This window comes from Lipotes vexillifer, unplaced genomic scaffold, assembly GCF_000442215.2.
Source record: "Lipotes vexillifer unplaced genomic scaffold, Lipotes_vexillifer_v1.1 scaffold505, whole genome shotgun sequence".
Taxonomy (NCBI): domain Eukaryota; kingdom Metazoa; phylum Chordata; class Mammalia; order Artiodactyla; family Lipotidae; genus Lipotes; species Lipotes vexillifer.
The window spans coordinates 857,597-877,105 of NW_006785581.1; the positions used below are offsets into that span (position 1 = coordinate 857,597).

General features: G+C 46.0%; 1 protein-coding gene across 2 annotated transcripts in view; it reads left to right on the forward strand.

The window, feature by feature from the left end:
- NAV2 (neuron navigator 2) overlaps positions 1–19,509 on the forward strand; it is a 412,453-nt gene that overhangs the window by 188,542 nt on the left and 204,402 nt on the right. For both annotated transcript variants that reach the window (XM_007457623.1, XM_007457622.1), the window contains exon 6: positions 3,755–3,921. In XM_007457623.1, the coding sequence (XP_007457685.1) occupies positions 3,755–3,921 (167 nt within the window). The remainder of the gene's footprint in view (positions 1–3,754; positions 3,922–19,509) is intronic.

The window sequence follows — 19,509 nt, forward strand, 5'->3', positions numbered from 1 at the left end:
TTTTTTTTTTTTTTTTTTTTTACAAGCTTCCCTCTGCATGACACCTCTGCCCCCTCCCTTCTTGCCCTCTACTCACTATTCTCATTCCGCATGCCACATCTTGCTCTGGGGTTGCTTTTATTTGGAACCTTCCCTGACCATTCCAACAACTTCCGATGTCATTATTTCTCTTCTTTGAATTACTTCTGACCTTTCATATTCTTTTATCAATGCGTATGTAATTGAGATGTCAGCTAGGGTCAATCAGCCCCTTAGATCTAGATAAGATTGAACTAGAACCCTGTGATAATCTTTCTGGGCCACCATGATAAAACACCACAGGCTGGGTGACTTACAAGCAACACTCATGAGGGCTCTATCTAATGACCTAATCACCTCCCAAAGGCCCCACCTCCTAATACCATCACATTGGGCATTACAATCTCAACATATGAATCGGGGTAAGGAAGGACTCAGAAACACAGACATAGCACATCCCTGCTTCAGTTTGTGAAGTCCAGTGCCCTCACCTGGATTGCTCAGGTATCTTAGGATCTCGTGGTCACCTTTGGCTTTGAAATCCTATATTCACAATTCAGTCTGAATTCATTCAGTTTGTGGATTGACTCATCATCCCAAGGGATGTTTTGGTTCCCTCCTGGGTGGATCCAAACGAAGCTTTTTTACCTTACTTCCCATCCATCACACATTCATTCATGGCCTTTGTTTGTGAGGCAGACTGCTGAAAATTTCAGAGGGATGGAGGAGGCTTGCTTTGGAGCAAGCAACTGCCCCACCCCATCCACAACAGAACCCAAGTTTTAAAGCACAGTGTTCACATAGATTCCTTCTGACACTTGGAAGATGTTACTTGGTCTCCATCCAGTTTTCCCATTCGGTCAAGTTAAGGGAGCTGTCCTCACTAGGGTGTAATGGTGATGAGGTAGAGGGTGACATGAGTTGGCTTGAGCTTTATGGTGGCTTTTGATGGCTCGGCATGTGCCAACCATCCCTTATTGTCATGTCAGCTGCCCTCAAGGCCTTCAAGACCTCTTCCATGTCTCAGAAAACCTGGTACAACCTGTAGCCATTTGAAGGATGGGTCACTCCCATCAGAGTAGCACCTCTAAGGCTCTGGCTCAGGGAGGAGGATCTGGTGGTGGCCACCCCTGGGAAACCAGAGCCGTCTCAGTTAATCCAAGACTGGGGATGTTTCAGCCTGAGCCCCACAGATGGCTCAGAGGTACCCCAAGTGTAAGGTCTTCGTCACAGATGCTTGGACGAAGCAGTAGTTTCTCTCCTCGAATGTTCCTTCGGGAGATGATGAATCCTGTCTGCCAAAACCTGTCTTGCCTCTTTGGAAATGTTGATCTCCAACTCTTGTGTGTTGATTTTTGTCCAGCTCTCTGTTGCTGCTTTAACCTAGATCTGCCTGATTCCTTCCTTATTTGTCTGGTTCTTTCTTCTACCATAGCATGTTTTCTTTATGACAATGTCCAATTCCTTTATGAATCTGTGCTCAGCAGAGAGGATGATAAGGGGAACCAGCATGCATTGAGTACTTACGACAGGCTGGACCTTAAGTCTCATTCCAAGTTCACAGCTGTCCCATTGGGTACTTTACTATTATTCCAAAGTGACAGATACGGAACGTGAATCTCAGATCATAAGACTGGCCCAATGTCATGTCCATATTTGTACGGAAAAAGCTCCTATTTTACCCATTGTACCGCACTGCCTCACAGAGGACCAGATTGCCTCCCTCATTCAAGGTTGTGGCCATCCCATCCAATACTTTGATTGCTTGCCTCTATAAAGGCCCTGTGCTGCTCTGAAAAATCTGTGGTCCAGTCCCAGGTGAGGGCAGTGGGGCCTCTCAAGCATCTTTTCCCTCCTCGGTGCTTTTTGCTTCCCTGTTCTTTGCCACGGGAGTAGAATACTGTCACCTGTGTTACCCTGCACCACTTACAGCTGTTGCTGTGACATCATCTTGGAACGTGTCCGTAATCCTTGTGCAGGCCTATCTGTGGGCATGCAGACTCCTGCAGAGTCCAGCCCTGAGGAGCCCCACGCCTGCACCTGCAGCAGCTCTGCCACTGGCTGGGAGTCCTCGGGTAACACTGTCCGTCTTGGAGGGCTTGCAGGGTGCTGTTTGCGTTGGAAGCAGAACCGAGAGGTACCAAGATCCCATTGCTGGACCTCCTTGATCAGTTGATCTGGCCGCCTCTGGTCCTCAAAGACAGGCACTGGTACTGCTGGTTTTGCACCCCACTCTGTGCCTGTCTTCATGGGGTGAATATCTTCACTAAACAAGATGGGGTAAATTAACAGAGGGGCAAATCCTCCTAATGCAGTGGGAAGTGAGGCCTTCCCTCTGCCACTTTTGGGGGGAAGAACTCACCGTCTTCCTTCTCTCCTAGCTCCCAGTTAAGGAACTGGGCCAGCTGCTTCTTAACTGTATAAATCTTACAGTCCACCAGCTCGTGCTCTCTGTGTACTCTGCAGCCATTTTTTCTTGCTCAGGCAACGAGAAGAAGTTTCTAAAATGCTTCCAGACTGCGGACTTCTTTGGTGCTTAGAGATTTGTGTGGAAAGAGAAGGCTGAAAGCTTTATGAGTTGAAAATTCAGACTTATCGCTAGATCTAATGCTGGTCAGCTGAGGTTCCAGTGGCTTTTCAACACTGCTAAGTGGGTTTTAGCTGAAAGATATAACTAAATATTTCATCATTTATTCATCTTTCAACTTTAATGATTGGAAAGAGTCTGCTTAGTAGTCCCTGAACCAAAATTCTGATTTGCGGAGTCATAGCCTTAACTCTTTGGGGAATGGGCCATAATATCTTTAGACACATTACCAAAGATTAGTCTGCTGACTTTTATTTCCCGAACCACCCAAAAATGAAGTGTTTTATTTAAAGGGAAAGTGTGTGTGTGTGTGTGTGTGTGTGTGTGTGTGTGTGTGTTTAGGCTAACAGATTCCTGCTCATTTTACAGAAAGAATGTATGATTTTATCCATCGACTGTGCAGAGAAGCTGAGCTTCAGACTCAGAGTAATGTCTATGGAGACAGGTTGTCAGATGTTGAAGGAAAATGTATGTCTGAACAAATGTTTCCATCCAGTCCATAATTTTTTCATTGCAGATGAGTTGGGTTCTGAGTTGGGTTCAGTTTCCTTTCTGACCATCATAAATTATATCTTTTTCTTGATACTTACGTCCCTAGATTATGGCAAAAACCATTTTCAGTATCTGTCAAAAGAGATGCACACACAAGTTTAACAGTTTAGAGTCTTAACAGGCCTTTATGTTCTACCCTAGATAGAATTAGAGATGACATGGTTTGGCCCTATTGAGAAGTAAAATTACTCATCCAAGAGAAAAAGTAAGATGAGCTTTGTATTTTTTTGGCCACGCTGTGTGGCTTGTGGGATCTCAGTTCTCTGACCAGGGATTGAACCTGGGCCACAGCAGTGAAAGCCCAGGATCCTAGCCACTATTACACCAGGGAACTCCCGAGCTTTGTATTTCTAATCAGCAGGCATATTCATATATTTCTCTCTGTGTTCAAAGGAAAACTACCCACACTTGGCTTTTGGACTTTACTGGGGTCATTACTAACCTAGATGTTTGTGGTGGTTCCAGTAAGTCCTTGGGCTGGCAAACCGCCACCGACCTGATGCCTTGAATGGTTTCTTTTACCTCCTGCATGGCTGCAGTACCTTCTGAGGTACTGCTGTTCTCCTGAGACTGAAGCCTGTTGCTTTTGCATTTTAGACTTCCAGGTCCTACCGCGAGGGTATCCGCTGCAGGCAGCGAGGCCAAAACACGCGGAGGGTCAGCCACTGCTAACAACCGACGGAGCCAGAGCTTTAACAACTATGACAAGTCCAAACCGGTCACCTCCCCACTCCCACCCCCACCAGCAAGCAGCCATGAGAAAGGTAAGCCACCTTCTTGGGGGTCCTTTCTGGCATCTTCCTTTATAGCAGATCCAGTTCTATTGGGTGAGTGTGGGGTGGCAAACAGTGATGGGAACGGGTCACAAGGACATGCTTGGCTGGCAGGAACTTTGTTAGAAGAGGTATTAATAAGGTGGGGAAAATATTACATATTCATAGTTGCCAGCAGGAATAGCTGTGTTTGTCTGGGTGGAGCCCAGAAGACACATAGAAGCAATGTAGCGTTTGCAATTCGAAAACATTCATAGAACATTCTCTATACAGGAGGTGGTTTTCTAGAAACGCAGGCTGCTTGGGGCATGCGTTTTGTGAGCCGGTAAGGTTTTTACCCATCAGAAGTGATGTGAGGGAAGTTAGGAACAAGGAGGGTTTTCACCCTTTGAAAAAGTCCGAAATGTGGGTTGGCTAAATGAATATCTTGGCTACACATAAAGAGCAGGCAGCATTCCTCTTGGTGTTCTGATAATGTAGCTCTTACCAAAAAAGGGTATGATTTTTTACTATGCGTAGTACTGAGCTTTTAGGTTGCGGGGGAAATGTAAGTAGCCCTGTGGGGACTCTCGCACAGAAGGTAGTAAAACAAACCTTTGCTTGCTGCAGTCTGTATCTCATGACACATTGGAGAAATAGGGAAATTGAAACCGCTCAGAAGATTCTCCAATAAGAGACAGAGCCCTCCCTTATTCCTCCCACGCAAAGTGGTCTAGACTTCTTAGGGGGGCACGCCCAGGTCCCTTGGAAGCATTTCCTGCCTGGTAGTGTGGAAGCTTACTAGGGCTTGTCCTGGATGTGCCCCCTCCTCCCCCGGGACCCAGGAGACACCCCCGCCCGCCCCCCGCAAAGTGCTCCAGGGCACTGGGCAGCTCTCCCACCGTGAGGGGAGATCAGAACCTCCCTGCCCGCACCCCTCCATCCAAGGATAACTTAATCCAATGGAGCTGGGCTTCCCCCGACACCCACTCCCACCTGGAACACTGGAGGAAATGTGAAGGAAATCTGCGTAAGGCTGACATATATATGGCAGAAGTTTTCTCTGACAAGGCATGGGGAGCTCTGCACCTGGCGCTAAAGCTATAACCAGGATGTCTCAACCAGTCACGACTCTGATCCAGCCTTTGGCTTCCGCCTCGAGCAGGCCATTTTTCCTCTTCTGTTCTTTTTCCACCTCCCTTCCCCCCTCCTCCTTTCCTTTTCTTTACCATACCCGTGTATCCTTGTTAAAAGTGTGTTTAAATTACAAGACTAAGGAATGCTTGTAAAATGGTGTAAGTTTCTGTCAAATAAAAATTCTCCTCTATATATGCTCCCTGAAGCGTACCGCTGCGAACCATTCTATGCATATCCTTCCACATACGTTTATGTATATATACATAATTATAGAAAAGAGCTCAGTTTTGTTGAGTACCTACTGTGTGCCTCATTGAATTCCCCCAAAGTGTCTTGCTATCCCCATTTACAAAGGATGAAACTAAGGTTAAGAGAGGTTAAGTAGTTGCCGAGGTCACACCAGAAACGGTGAGAAATGGAGTTGGAACTGAACTGAGGCACTTTGGTTCCAGAACCACAGTTAATACTGTGCTTTTCCTGGAAGTGGAAGAGAAACGCTTGAAACCCTGCCACTGAGAGCTGGTTAGAGATGTGCAGGTTGAGGGAGAAGGGAGAGAAGAGAAGGTGTTTGGGAAGCCTGCCCTTGTCCCATAGTCCTTTGGGGAGAATAGACATAAAACAGTCTGAAGGACGGGTATGAGGCCAATGTCCAAAAAATTGAGAAAATAAAAGGTTCCCTGTGGAGGGAACATATGTGGGAGGGTGCAGGGTTGGTGGCTGAACCTGTGTCCCAGAGCCCACACAGACACAGGGCCACCCAGGCAGCCCAGCCAGGGGCTCCCCACTGGCACTGGGGCAGCCACCAATCTGCCTCTGTCCTGGGCAGGAGTCGCCCCTTGTGCCTTAAGCAGACAGCCGGGAGGCCTCCTGAAGGACGGTGGCTGTGAATGCTAATAGAGGCATTGTCCCAGGGAAAAACTCCGGTGTCAGAAGGAAAGGAAATCATACTCACTTGTTGAGCATGTAACATCTGCTAGGGACTTTGATTTTCACTATGTTATACTTGATCCTCAGAAGCATTCCATGAGGTAAATATTACCCCAGTTTTACAGGTAAAGAAGATGAGGATAAATGAGATTTAGTAACTTGCCCTCGCTGTTAATTGAGTGCTAGAATTCCTATCCAGGTCCGACTCCCAGCTTTGAACTCTGGTTCTGTCCTGTCCCCTGGGATGTCTGTGAGGAGTGTCAAGTGAGGGGATGTGCGTGAGAATGTTGTGTGAGCTATGATGCACTCAAAATCCTGCAAGGATTTACAGTGATAAAAATTACTGATGGAGGTTCAGGTGCGTGGGGAGGTGCGTTTATTATCTCTCTCCTATCCTGGGGAGCTGAGGTAAAGCAAGGTTGGGGCAGACCTAGATTTTATTTATTTATTTATTTATTTTGGCAGAGCCACGTGGCTTGGGGGATCTTAGTTGCCCAACCAGGGATCAAACCTGGGCCCTGGCAGTGAAAGCACTGGGTCCTAACCACGGGACCGCCAGGGAATTCCCAGGCCTCGGTATTTTTTACTAATACTTTTCCACCATCCTGAAGTAACGGGGCCATGTGATTTTACCTTCAGAGACTCGTTATTTCCTCCTCCTTTCTTCATGTTCTCTGTGTTCTCCCTTGAATCTGATCTTGGTTGCAGACTGAGGTAGGCGGCTTGCATGCAAAATATAGTTTGTGGGGACGGAACAGAAATAACTCAGCCACCTGGCCACGTAAAAGACACAACAGGTACTTGGGTGCATAAGATATCATCCTTTACCTGGAGAAATCTTGGAGAGAGAAACTCTTTGAGCAGGTGAATTGCAGTTCAGTGTGGTTGGTGCTATAGTTGAGGTGTGGACTGCTTTCCCATGAGGTCAAGTCCGTGATAGAATCTCATTACCTGTCCTCCCCTGAAGCTCTCTTGTGAGTCAGTCAGACCCGGACTGCACTGTGCTCTGGCATTTCATTCTCAGGTGAACCAATTCATAGGCTTTTCTATGTGATCCATTGACCCGAGAATCCCAGTCCTAGGAATTGATCTAATCACATCAGTAAGTTCAGTGAGAAATTCATCATTCATTCTGTCAATAAATGACAAAAATATTTCAACACCTAGTCCCAATTTTTAAAAAGTATAGAGAGGAATAAAAGGAGATTGTAACAGGCAACTTTTCAAAAGCCCCAGGGCACTTTGTACTTTGTGGGGAAACACTAAAGCATTCCTCTTAAAACCATCCCCAAAGAAACAAGTCCCCTTTTGTCATCATCACTGAATTTAGTTCTGATTATACTGGGCAATCAACTGAGATGTAAACCAGAAGAAAACTAACAGGTAGAGTATTTCAGAGCCAGAAAAAAACCTCAGGACTCACAATTCATTACGTTGTTCGTAAAGTGACCAAGTACATAGTTGATACACACAACCCAGAAAGAAATGTTCTGTACAGCAACACGACCTGTTAGTTTTCCTAAAAATTCAGATTTCAGATTTTGTAGGTTTGGAGGAAAGTCTGCAGAGCCTTAGCCTTTAGGAAAACCTGCTCGTTGTTTGTTGCATCATTATCACTGCCATGGTTTAGGTCTGCGTTTGGATTCGCACTCCTGCAGGCAACAACCATGCAGGGCCCCCGCCTGGCCTGCAGGATGTGTCAGCAGGATCGGCTGCGAAACATCTGTTAAGGAATGGCCAGGACGCGCGGCAGCCCTTCACTTCCTCTGTTGGCCCCGAGTGGCTCTAGGGCTCCAGGCCAGAATCACAGATTTTCAGGGGAGAGGAAATAGCTGTTCTTTTTCAACATTTGTGACATGATCTGTTTTCTCTTCCTTCCATTCCCTCACTTTACATCCTCTGAACAGGTTAACACTGCCAGAAATCTAATACAGGTCTAAAGTATTTAGTCCATCATACAAATTTGGAATGTTTAGTATTGCTAGACTGAATTCTGTGCATATGGAGGATGTTCTTTTCTGGATAATAAGGTTTTCTTCATTTTGTAGAAAGCATATCTTTACTATATTTTCAGTACAAAAATAATGATATTAAAGTATTCGAACAACACAAATTTGTTAAAAGAAAAAGAACCCTATATAATCCCACCTCTCAGACAAAGCCACTGTTAGCCACTTAGTTTATATTCTTCTCTATTATTTTCATGCATATACTATCACATTTTTGTTTGTTTTTGTAAAGTTATTTTAATATTTCCTTTTTTTTTTTTTTTTTTTCAATATCTGAGATAATGTTGGAGGATTATTCAATTTTTTCTTTTCATGAGAAAATTGGGACAGAAGACTACTATAATTTATTAAATATGGCATTTATAAAATAAGAACAAAAAGGGTTTTTTTAATCTTTCAAGACCCCTGCGTCGGCAGGTGGACTCTCAACCACTGCGCCACCAGGGAAGCCCAATATTTCCTTTTTTTTGAAATCAAAGTATAGTTGAGGGCTTCCCTGGTGGCGCAGTGGTTGAGAGTCCGCCTGCCGATGCAGGGGGGACGCGGGTTCGTGCCCCGGTCCGGGAGGATTCCACATGCTGCGGAGCGGCTGGGCCCGTCAGCCATGGCCGCTGAGCCTGCGCGTCCGGAGCCTGTGCTCCGCAACGGGAGAGGCCACAAGAGTGAGAGGCCCGCGTACCACACACACACACAAAAAAACTAGCCACTGCTGAATGATAGATCCAATGAACAAAATTATTTTCCCATGGAAATAAAAAAAGAAGGGAGAGGAGAGGAAAGAAAAACAGATACATATGTGCCCAGGAGAGATTTTTTTGAATGGTAATAACAATATGGAAAAGAGAAAAATGAAGGGTCCTTTGTAGGAATGGGGAGGAGGACACTTGATTTGGGATTGACTTGAGGTGGGAATGATGGAATTTCCCTCTGCACCCAGCTTAAGAGTAAATCAGTCTTGAAATGTACCAGAGAAACCAACAAACAAAATACTCCCTTCTCCCATATCTCTCATGCAAAGTGTCCCAAAGAGGCTCTGCAGAATGGAATTGAGCCGAGCTCTGCAGTGAGAAAGCATATACGCTACAAAGGAGCATTCAATATAGAAGCAATCAATCCAAGGTGATTCATGCAATCAGTCAGTCAGAGGTGTAAATCCCTGGGGACGCATGAGGTATGCGGCTGGTCTGGATGCCTATTTTCTGGGGGCAATGAATGAATGGATTTCTCCCTCCTTTCCAGGCTCCAATGCTTTTAGCAATTGGCCCTGTGGCAGGATTTATACCACAGTTCTTGTAAATCATACCTTCTCTCTCTCCTTTCCAAAGATTTCTTTCAATAAAATGCAGATGGAATTGTTGAGAGTTGCTTCTCATGTGTTTATAAGTTACTTCTGCTGGGCTGCTTATGCAGGTGCACGTCTCTAGGCCTCCTTTTTTATTTTCTCTGCCTATTAGGGAAATGGAAACATATGGATTCCTTGTCTGGGCCCAGCGGACCTTATAGAATTGTATCCATGTTGCCTTCCTCACACATCTTCCTGTATCACATGGCTCTGAATTAGCCTCTTAATCTCCAATGGAAAAGCCATAATATGGGGAAATTCAATAAAGTGTATATGCAGTCTGAATGCCAAAGCACTTACAAAAATAGATGGGAACGTGGTCATTTATACAACTGTGAAAGGAGAGTCTTAGCTGGCATTGGTGATGAGTCACCATTGCATAAAGCAACATTCAACATGGCAGGCCTGAGCCTGGTGTTCAGGCAAACTAAGATTTTTAAAGTCTAATTGGGAAAAAAGTAATACTTGAGTGTAAAGAAATTGCAGGTTTGAATTTGGATCTGCACCACCAATGCAAACATTTCCAGGTTACATGAGCAGTTTCATGCAGAGATTCCTTGACAATTCTTTGCCTGGAAGTTGAAGTCTAGAGACGTATGCAGAGCGTTCCCAGAAACGAGTGGCAAAACCCTGTTATAGGTAATATTCCCATGTTATAATTTTCGTTGTAAATAAATAACTCATCTACTGAAGGCTGCACATGTTTTATTCAAATACCCCACTACATTCCTTTAGGAAGAGGAAATAAGTGAATGTTCACCCAGGAGGCTGTCCACCATGCCCAGCAGAGTGCTCAGTAAGACTAATAGGATCACATAGTGTCTACATTGCTCCAGTTTTCAGAAAAAGAACATTCCTCAGGTGAAGATGATCATTTTGCTGTTCCTCCATGCCAGTCCAGGGACAGCCTAGGAAGGAGGTGAAACATACAGACATCCGTTCCCAACTACATCTGGATGAAAAGACGAATGCATCCTGTGAGGTATCAAGCTTGCAACGTTCTGCAGTTGGGGGCCTCAAAATGATTTGCAGAGGTTCATACTAAAATGTGGCGGGATTCCATGGGCTTCCCTGAGCCTTTTGGGAACTTTGCCAAAGTTGCAGTCTAGAGGGAGTCACACTGTTGAGCCTTGACAGCCAGGGCCCCTGACCATCTCTGTGACACAATGAGTGGGAAACCTGCTCCTCTGTCTGGATAGATTCCACTTGGATGGGGTGGAGGCTCAAATCTTCACAAGGTCTTCCCTGGACCCACTAAGGTGCCCAAGGAAGGATAAGGCTCCAGGCGCCCCCTGGTGGAGAATCCTTGTATGTCTGAATGATATTAGTGATGGAGACTTGCTTTGTGAACATAGTTCCTGCTGAGGGCAGTTTCCTGCAAAGAGCTGCCTACACTGGGAGAATCATCTAGAAATGACTCAGCTGACCCCGCTGTTGAGGTGGGCAGCCAGGATGAAATAGATGCTTCCAAACCTAGGGACCTCATGTGGCACTGGAGGCGAAAAGAATGTCTGGCAAGTGTTTACACCAGTTGCATCAGTCTCTTGGGCCAGAATACAGTTATCCCAGGAGAAAAGGTTTGGGCCCTGCAATTAAAGAGAAAATGTTTACCTTGAAGACAGCCAACTGAGTTTGAGTTCTGGCCCTGCCACCTCCCAGGAGTGTGGCTTTGGGCAAGTGCCCTGCTCACTGCGGCATGTGTTCAGAATCACGCTCGGACCATCACAGTCCACACCTGGCACCATTCCGCTCCTCGGGGGACAGAGGGGAATCACAGGTTGTGGGCAGGGCAGTGCGGACGTTTCTGTTCCATAGGAGTGGTCCTCACAGCAGTATAGACAGCAGTCCACGCAGCATCCAGGGGCTATCACTCCCCTCTCCCACCTCAGGTGACAGCTCAGGTGTGAGGGAACAAGACCCGCAGGGGGCAGGTGTAGGAGTCTCTCTAGCTTCAAAGCCACGTGACCCACAAGAGCCAGCATCTCTTGTACGAGCTCCACACGCAAAACTTCTGTGGTTCCCACCGATCGGCTTGGGCCCGATCGGTACGAGTCACGGCACTCAAAGGAACCCAAAATGATGGTGGCCGTCAGCAGACCCTCATTTATAGCTCTTGTCCGTCCAGATGTGGTATAACTATCCAGGGTCAATTTTATCATGAGCAGTGTTGGCTTGATAACATAGCTGACATTCTACCTTTATCAAGTTTCCAGAGGTAGAAGGTTAACCCAAGGTCAAATTCTCATGCAGAAGGGGAAAAGGTTTTGTTAATCCTTTTCCAACAGCAAGTCACCTCACCTCTCAGAGATTCAGTTATCTATGAAGCAGCAACAGGCCGCTCTAGCCCTAGTGATGGGAGAAAGTCAGATGTGAAGTGTTTTTTCTCATTTTTTGTAGAGCTCAATTCAGATATTCTGGCGTTGTCACCTCTGTTGGTTGAAGGGTATGACTTGTTTCCTAGTAGCTGACCGTTGATTGACAACGTGAGTGTCATTTGCACAGCTTGAACCAGTTGCTACTTCTGACCTTTCTAAATCTTGTGTAGTCGGTTGTTTGCTGTCTGTTAGTGGTGCCCTTTTACAGGTCGGGGGCTGGGGGTTGTGGCTCCTGCAGTAAAGGCAGGTTTCATTTTTCTCGTTTGCATTTTACACCCTGGTTCCCTCTTGTTCTAAACAAATTACTGACGTCTGACTGAAGAGATGAAAATCCTAAAACACATGGCATCTCTCTCCAAAATAGTGCCTCCGCAGTAACATTTTTCCACTGTGACATAGCATCTGTAAATTGCCCCTGTGTGATGGAAAGAGAGAACAGGTCCCACATGGTAGCTCTCTGTTAGCTCTGAAGCACACAGCTCCCGTGGTCTGGCGGCACGGTGAATTCAAGACTCTAGGCTGTCGTTTCTCAAGGTATGATGCATGGGCCACCTACACCAGCATCCTTTGAGGTAGTTGCTAAAAACAGAAATCCCAAAGCTTTACAAACGTCCTCCTAATTCAGATTTCTGAGTTGGAGTCTGAAAGTCTACATTATACACCCTTATCGTTCTTACAACACTGAAGTTTGAGAACCCCTCTCCTAGGAGTACTTCTTGCTCCCCTTTGAAAGGGCATCCTCCCTTCTAATTGCCCTTCAACTCTCAGCAACTACTTTGTAGTGTGTTGTTATGGGGAATGGGGGTAAACGTGTTAAGACGCCCAAACTAATGCCTGGCATATAGCAGGAGCTCAACGCGTGGGAAACCGTTTACACTGGCATGTTACATGAATTTTGTTGTACACAGATTTACACTTATTCTCAGAGTCAGCAACTTATACTGGGTAGACTTAGCTACTTGCATAGGTCTTTGTATCTTTAGTTTCTTGCTGTTGCCTCATTAATCTCTAGTGACGTTCTTAATTTAAAAAAATGACTCAGTGCTACCTTGTTTCAGTTGCGCTAATAGAAAATAAGGAAATGGATTTGGATCCCACACTTAGGTTGGAAATATAAAAAAGAGTTGTCCCTGTGGGATCCAGATAGGGTAGCAGAGGGAATACATTGCAAGGAGGTGGTCTGAGGGGGGAAGTCAGCTTGCCCTTTCCCTGTTTGAAGAATCATCTTCTGGCTCTTTCTCCACCTGCACTTGGAGAGCTTGGTGTTATTTCATGCGTGTAAGAGCAAAGATCTCCTGTTCCGAGGAAGGGTGAGCCCCAGCAGAGCTACCTAGACAGGAGCCTGTGTGATGATCCTTCCTTCCCATGCTCCAGCGTAGCCTTTGTCCTCAACCTCTAGCATTAAAGTCAGACGTGAAGGTGAAAGAACTCTCTCTGGCCACCTTTGGGAGCCATTTTTTTTGATCTACTGTGTAATTCAGAAGAGCCTTCAGAGGAGGAGACGCATCACTCCCTCTAATGTGTGAAACGAACAACGTTTAATGCTAAAGCCGCCCTTTTTCAGGGAGAGGAGTAAGAGGGATATGACCGTGTTTGCTTTTCTCTAAATAGGGATGTGTTTCAAAGCCATGCGCGACCTCGTGGTTCTGCTGTATATCCTTTCTCGAAAATACGCTAAACCTGGCTTTTTGTAGCAGGACGAAAGAGTCCAGAAAAAGAAAGAAAAGGAATCATTTAGGAAGGTGAAATATCTGTTTGATTAGTCTTGTGTCAGGAGCCGAAAATGACCAGTTGATGTTCATCTGATTTTCAGGTGATAAGTCTCAGCGTTTCTTTTGCTTCCATCTTCTATGTGCAAAGTGTCACACGTACACGAATTCAGTTTAATTTCAAGGATCATTGGTAGGGGAAAGTATTTATGTTTCTGGGGGCTCCCCTAGTAATTTTTATCCAGGTGTCATCTGCAGTCAGGTCTTAGTTTAGTTGTTCGTTTAGATGTTCTTTTTTGGGGGGAAAAAAAAAAAAAATTTCCTTCTCCAAGTTAGGTATTTGACAAGTGTGTATTAGCATGAGAAGATAAATACAATATGTGTGGGGATAAATGAGATTAACTTTTCTATGAGCTCATGTGGCCCCTATTCACAATGAAAAGTACAAGGTCAGAACAGGGAGAGTTCCTGAACAATAAAACTTGAGAGCTCCGTGTAGCTCAGCAACTCGATGAGGAGTTTCTTGTGACCACATGTGTGGCTGCCTCTGTGCTAAGGACATGGCATCCTCGGGCATAAATGAACCTAACAGATAAAACGCCTGTTTCTCAGCTGCAGCTTGCCTTCTGCGAGCTTCTGAGTCTGTGCATTTCATTAAGATAACCAACATATATCCCATGTGTCGGGGAACCATCTTCTGTCGAGGGTGTCGGATGAGGGGTCACATTGAGAATATCTGTGTCCAAGATAATGGTCATAATCCATCTTCATTGTGGCGAGACTGCCACATGGGCCTTTGGTAGGTGTCACACCATGGAGATAAATGGTCATGCTGCTGCACAGTGGTTTATGCCAAGGCACTGTGGGTACAATTTACATTCTCAGTGTCCTGGGAGCTCCTGCCGTGATTTCTTAGTGACAGTTGTGTTGATTCATGTGATTGGCGAGGTTCCCCAAACTTCGTGGAGATTCGACAGTTATTAGCTGCTGATTTCCATCAGCGGCCTAGGCTGCTTCCTTCGTAAGAGCAAAGGTGAAGACCTCTCCGCACCTGATGCTCCCTCTGCCTGTTTCAAGATGGGAGAATCAGAGCATTTTTATGAAACGTGGAAAGGAGTAGGGAATCAGCGACCTGTAATAACTCACCTTGGGTAAAGCAAAGATAGAAAGAAAAAAGAAAAAAAGTCCTTTGGCTTGGAACACTCCAGGACGGCGAGTCTCTGCTTCCCCCTACTGCCCAGGTTTTGTATCGTATCCGAGTAGAGCCTTGGTTTGCAGGCTGGCATCCTCAGGGCACACGGGGAGGGTAATGACTCCAGACTGTCCCAGCGTTTTCTTCCAGACAGAGCTTTCCCACATTTGTTTCCACAACTTAGGAGAATGTATGAGGACTGAATAAAACCCACACTGTCGGTGTGACCCTGTTCATGTGGGAAGGTGGAGAAGCGTGCTCTCCAGTGGCGAGGAATTGACAGCAGGCCTGAGCTGAAATCGGTCTTCACAAGGCTGTCCACTCTCTCCCTTCAGCAGGCCACTAGCTGGTGGATTCAAGAATCAGGATTAGCCCTAAGCATAAGGATCTCTGAAGGCACTAGTGGACTTTTGCTGCAAGAAAAGTTATGCTAGATTTGACTCCATTTTTAAAAGGCAGGTGATTCCAACCAGACTGTACAGTGTGGAGTACGTGAGTCTCTCTCTTCTCATTAGGCTGCGTATTCTCGTACTTGGAACTCAATCTTTCATCTATTCACACACCATCGGGAGACTCGTCTGTCTCAGGCATCATGGTAGTCACTGAAAATTCAAAAGTGAAAGAGCAGGTAATGATCCCTGCCCTCACAGAACTTACAGTCTAGTGCAAGAGATAGCTATTATACACAACACAAGTAATCTCATTAAATCGTGTGATACCTGCTCTTGAGAAGATTAGGTGCTATGAATGAGAATAAAGGAGGGATGGACCGAATTCTCTGGATTAGGTAGAAGCTCATCAGGGTGTGAGACCCAGAGAGAAGTTTGCAGAGGTCTGCTTTGCTCAGAACATCCATTCTCCCACGCAATGGTGAGACACAAAAGATGTTTTAGGAAACAGTTTTATGGAGAGAGACCACTTTCCTTTTAGAAATGAAAGTCTATATCCTGGGCCAGCTTTTTTTCTCCCTCCAGCCATAGAGGGCAGAATTAAAAAATTACAAGGATGCAAACTTTGGCTTCATTTAAAAAAAGGAAAAACAACTCTTTCACATTTGTCTTCTCACAGTTGAATAGGCTGTCTTGGGTGTAGGGAGTTCCCTGACTCCAGAGGAACAGATACAAAGGCTAGATCATCAGTCACTGAGGTTACTAGAGGGGAGTTTTCTTGCATCAGTAGGTAGATTGGAACAGATATTCTGTAAGATCCCTTGCAAATATAGGATTTGATTATCCCAGGCAAAGGGTAAAGTTGGTGTGATTTTAGTAGGTCCTGGAAAGCTTCCCCACAGTTCGTGGCAGTTCCCAAAGCCCCACCTTTGGATTGGTTCGTTTGAAGGTCTTCATTCCAACAATGTGCTTTATTCTTCATGCTGCTTACCCTCTAGGGTTCATTACTGAACGAAAGTTGCATTTCATGCAGAAAGTGGCCTGTGTGCAGTTTGCAGTGACTTCCTTTACTCCATTCACGTACTCGGGGAAGATTTCTCCCTTAACTTCAGATAAGTTGTCTGGAACTTGCCAAACTCATGCTCTGAGGCCATCAGAGAGGCCACAGGCGAGGACTCCTGTCGCACGGAAATAGCCATGGCCACTGAGTGAGAAGTTACTCGTGCTTACTTTCAACCATTTTAACATTGGACTCATTTTCTTGCCCTCTCCTGAGAAGAGCCAGATACAAGTATCTTCAGGCAGGTGTCCATACAGAATTATTTTTTAAAGTCTATTTCACATATGTGCTGTAGGGGGCAGCATTCATTAGGGAAAACCAGAGAGAGAGAGTCTTCCTTCTAGGAAAGAATCTCTGGGCCCTGTCTGTAAAGGTTTCTGCACACCTGAGACTCATTCTGTCCTATTGTTCATGTATGAATGAGGCTCTGGCCCTTCGGTAATAAACCTCCTTAGCGAGCCAGGATTACTTTGCCTGATATTTAATTCACCTGGTCTCCAGTTAATACCAGTGAGTACCTGTGGGGAGCAGAGTGACTTTTCCACAATAGGACTCATGTGCTAGGGCAAGGAGGCTAACCCAGATCACCTGACTCCAAGCTTTCACCACTCTTTTAGCCAAGTTCTGAGCCATTTTGGTCTCAAACCCTCCATCAGACATAACGATTATTTCCCCCGGAGCATCTTCAAACCTTGTTACCTACTGCTTAGGTAATAGTAAATAATAGTAGAACTTGGGGGAACAAGCCTTTTTCTGGACTTCAGCCTTGATAAGGTTGGTGAAGCAGGTTCTGACCGAAGGAGACTCCTGTCTCCTCAGGCCCTAAAAGTTCTGGTTTCAGATAATAGCCATTTATTATTTCTCACAAGCCTACAGGTGGACAGGACAGCTCTGCTGAGGCGTGCCAGGCTCCAGTAATCCCGGTGGGGCTGGCTCACACATCTGAGGCCGTCTGGGTGGTGTGTAGGATGCCGGCTGGTCTGCACTGGCCTTGGCTGAGCCAAACCAGCTTTTTCAACCTGGTCTTTCGTCCTCCAGCAGGCTAGTCCGTGCTGTTCTTACGGTGATGGACAAGTTCTGAGACAGGGTTGACGTGTGCAAGGCCCTTTAACGCCTAAGCTCTGAAAAGTGACATCAGTTCTCTTCTGCCTCGTTGTGTTGGCCAAAGCAAGTCACAGGGCCTGCCCAGATGCATGAAGGAGGGGGGTGTTGCAAAGTCACACTGCAAAGCCTGCAGGGTCCAGAGGAGGTGGAGACCTAAGACTGTTTTTTGCAGTCCATCTCCACACTGTGTAAGTTGGATCCAGTATATATGTACATATATATATATATATATATATATATATATATGGATTGATTTCACTTGTTGAGGCAATAGTGTATTTGCACTGCAATCACAAGAAAATGAGAATCCTCTGAGTTCATTAAAGGTGAGCTGGGGGCGTGTAGCTCTGAGAACTCTCAGGGGGGTGGGGAGAATGGCCGAAGCATCCTTGGTTATTCAGTCCCACAGAAGTTCTCTCTGACCAGCAGACACAAGCCATTCATTGCAGGGCACAAGCCCCGCTTGCTTTATGAGACCCCCTTTGGCCAAGGTAGGAACTACCCGTGAAAACAGCAGCCTGCAAAGCAGGTCTGGCTCTGCCTAAGCCTGTTCTTGGGCCTCTGGGATCCTTGGTCTTCAGATCCCCGTGCTCCCCTGCTTTCTCTTTTCCATACCAACTGGCACAAGTTGTCATGTAATGAAGATGGCCTGAATGCCAGCGTGGGGTTGCAGGACATCAGGGGTCTGACCCTAGCAACTGTGTGACTTTGATGATGATGGCTGTGTGACTTTGATGACTTCTTTAACAGCTCTGAACTTCCAGTTCCTCAACTCTGAAATGGAATTGAGAATGGCACGAACCACAAAGCTATTGGGAGGATTACATGAGATGAAACATAGGGGAAAAAATACCCTGAATTATGGACGTGAAGTTTATTGAATGTGTGAATTCATGAATGTACGAAGTCAGAAATGACTGCAAGGGGCAGAATAACCACAGCAGCAGAACAGAGAACCCCAGAGAGCTAGTTCTCTACGCCTGGTCTGTTGCTTAGGATCAAAAGTCTAAAGCACCCATGGGACTGCCTCTTCCTGCTTAGCAACATCTCCATGGTGCAGCATGTTTTTGAAAACCAAGGGACCAAGAAACACAGGGTGCCCTTCCCTGAAAGAACAGCTTATTAGCAAATGAACTCTTGTCATAGCTTGATGAATATGCACCTGGTTCTCTTTTGCTCCTGGTGTCTTAGAAATGTAACCTATTGATTCTTGAAATGCCCCCACTGCCACTCATTGAGGGAGGGGAAATTCAAGACAAAAGTACTGATTTAGACAAGCAGGCACACTGGATGAAGCGTTCATTAGGTTGTCTTTTTTTTTTTTTTTTTTTTTTTTTTTAAATAAGTTGGCTGCTAAAGAAGAAGAAAGAAGATATATCTCCCAGCAGAGTTTTAAACAGAGGACATTAGCCAACTTAACAATGCTCCTCTAAAACAACTTTAAAAGGTCATGATGGATGATTTTTGCAGTGTTTTGGAACAAAGGACCCTTGGATTAGTATAGGATTTTTTTCTAAATTGTGATTCTGTATTTCCTTTTGTTTGTCCATCATCCTTCAGTCTGGGCTCTCTGATCATCTTTTTTTTTTTTTTTTTTTTGCGGTACGCGGGCCTCTCACTGCCGTGGCCTCTCCCCTTGCAGAGCACAGGTTCCGGACGCGCAGGCTCAGCGGCCATGGCTCACAGGCCCAGCCGCTCCGCGGCATGTGGGATCTTCCCGGACCGGGGCACGAACCCGTGTCCCCTGCATCGGCAGGTGGACTCTCAACCACTGCGCCACCAGGGAAGCCCTCTCTGATCATCTTAGTGCACCCAAAACCGCAATTTGAAATAACCTGCTGCCCTGCTCCTGGGAGCCAGTGACTGAAGCATCTTTCGACAATAAGAGGAAAAACATTGTAGCTGAACTAGTGAACAGCCCAAGGAAAGGGGTGGAATGCAGAGCCTGGGCTCCCTTCTCTCTGGGCATGCCAAGATGCCATGGCTCTGGCCTTGGGGTGTCCATCAGCCTTAGTGGTCATGTCTTGGCAACCAAAGTAGCCACTGCTGGCCGGAAACTTATCAGGACTGTTCACTCTCATTAAGGAGTCCCTCAGATCACCTTCTGGCCTGAAACGCTTCAGAAATCATCAAACGGCTGAGGTAGAGGCCGGATTCCTTGAAGTGCTTCCAAGGCTTTGGCATATCTGCCTTTTGGATGAACTTCACTAGAGAGCTTTTCAGGTCTGGGTCCTGGCCAGGGTAGCTCCCTGGGCACCCAGCATAACACTGAGCTGGGGGCAGGAAGGGTGGGAGGAGGAGGTTGGCTCTTCCTGGCCCACCCCTCCCTCCCCTCCCCCTCCCCTCCCCCTCCCCC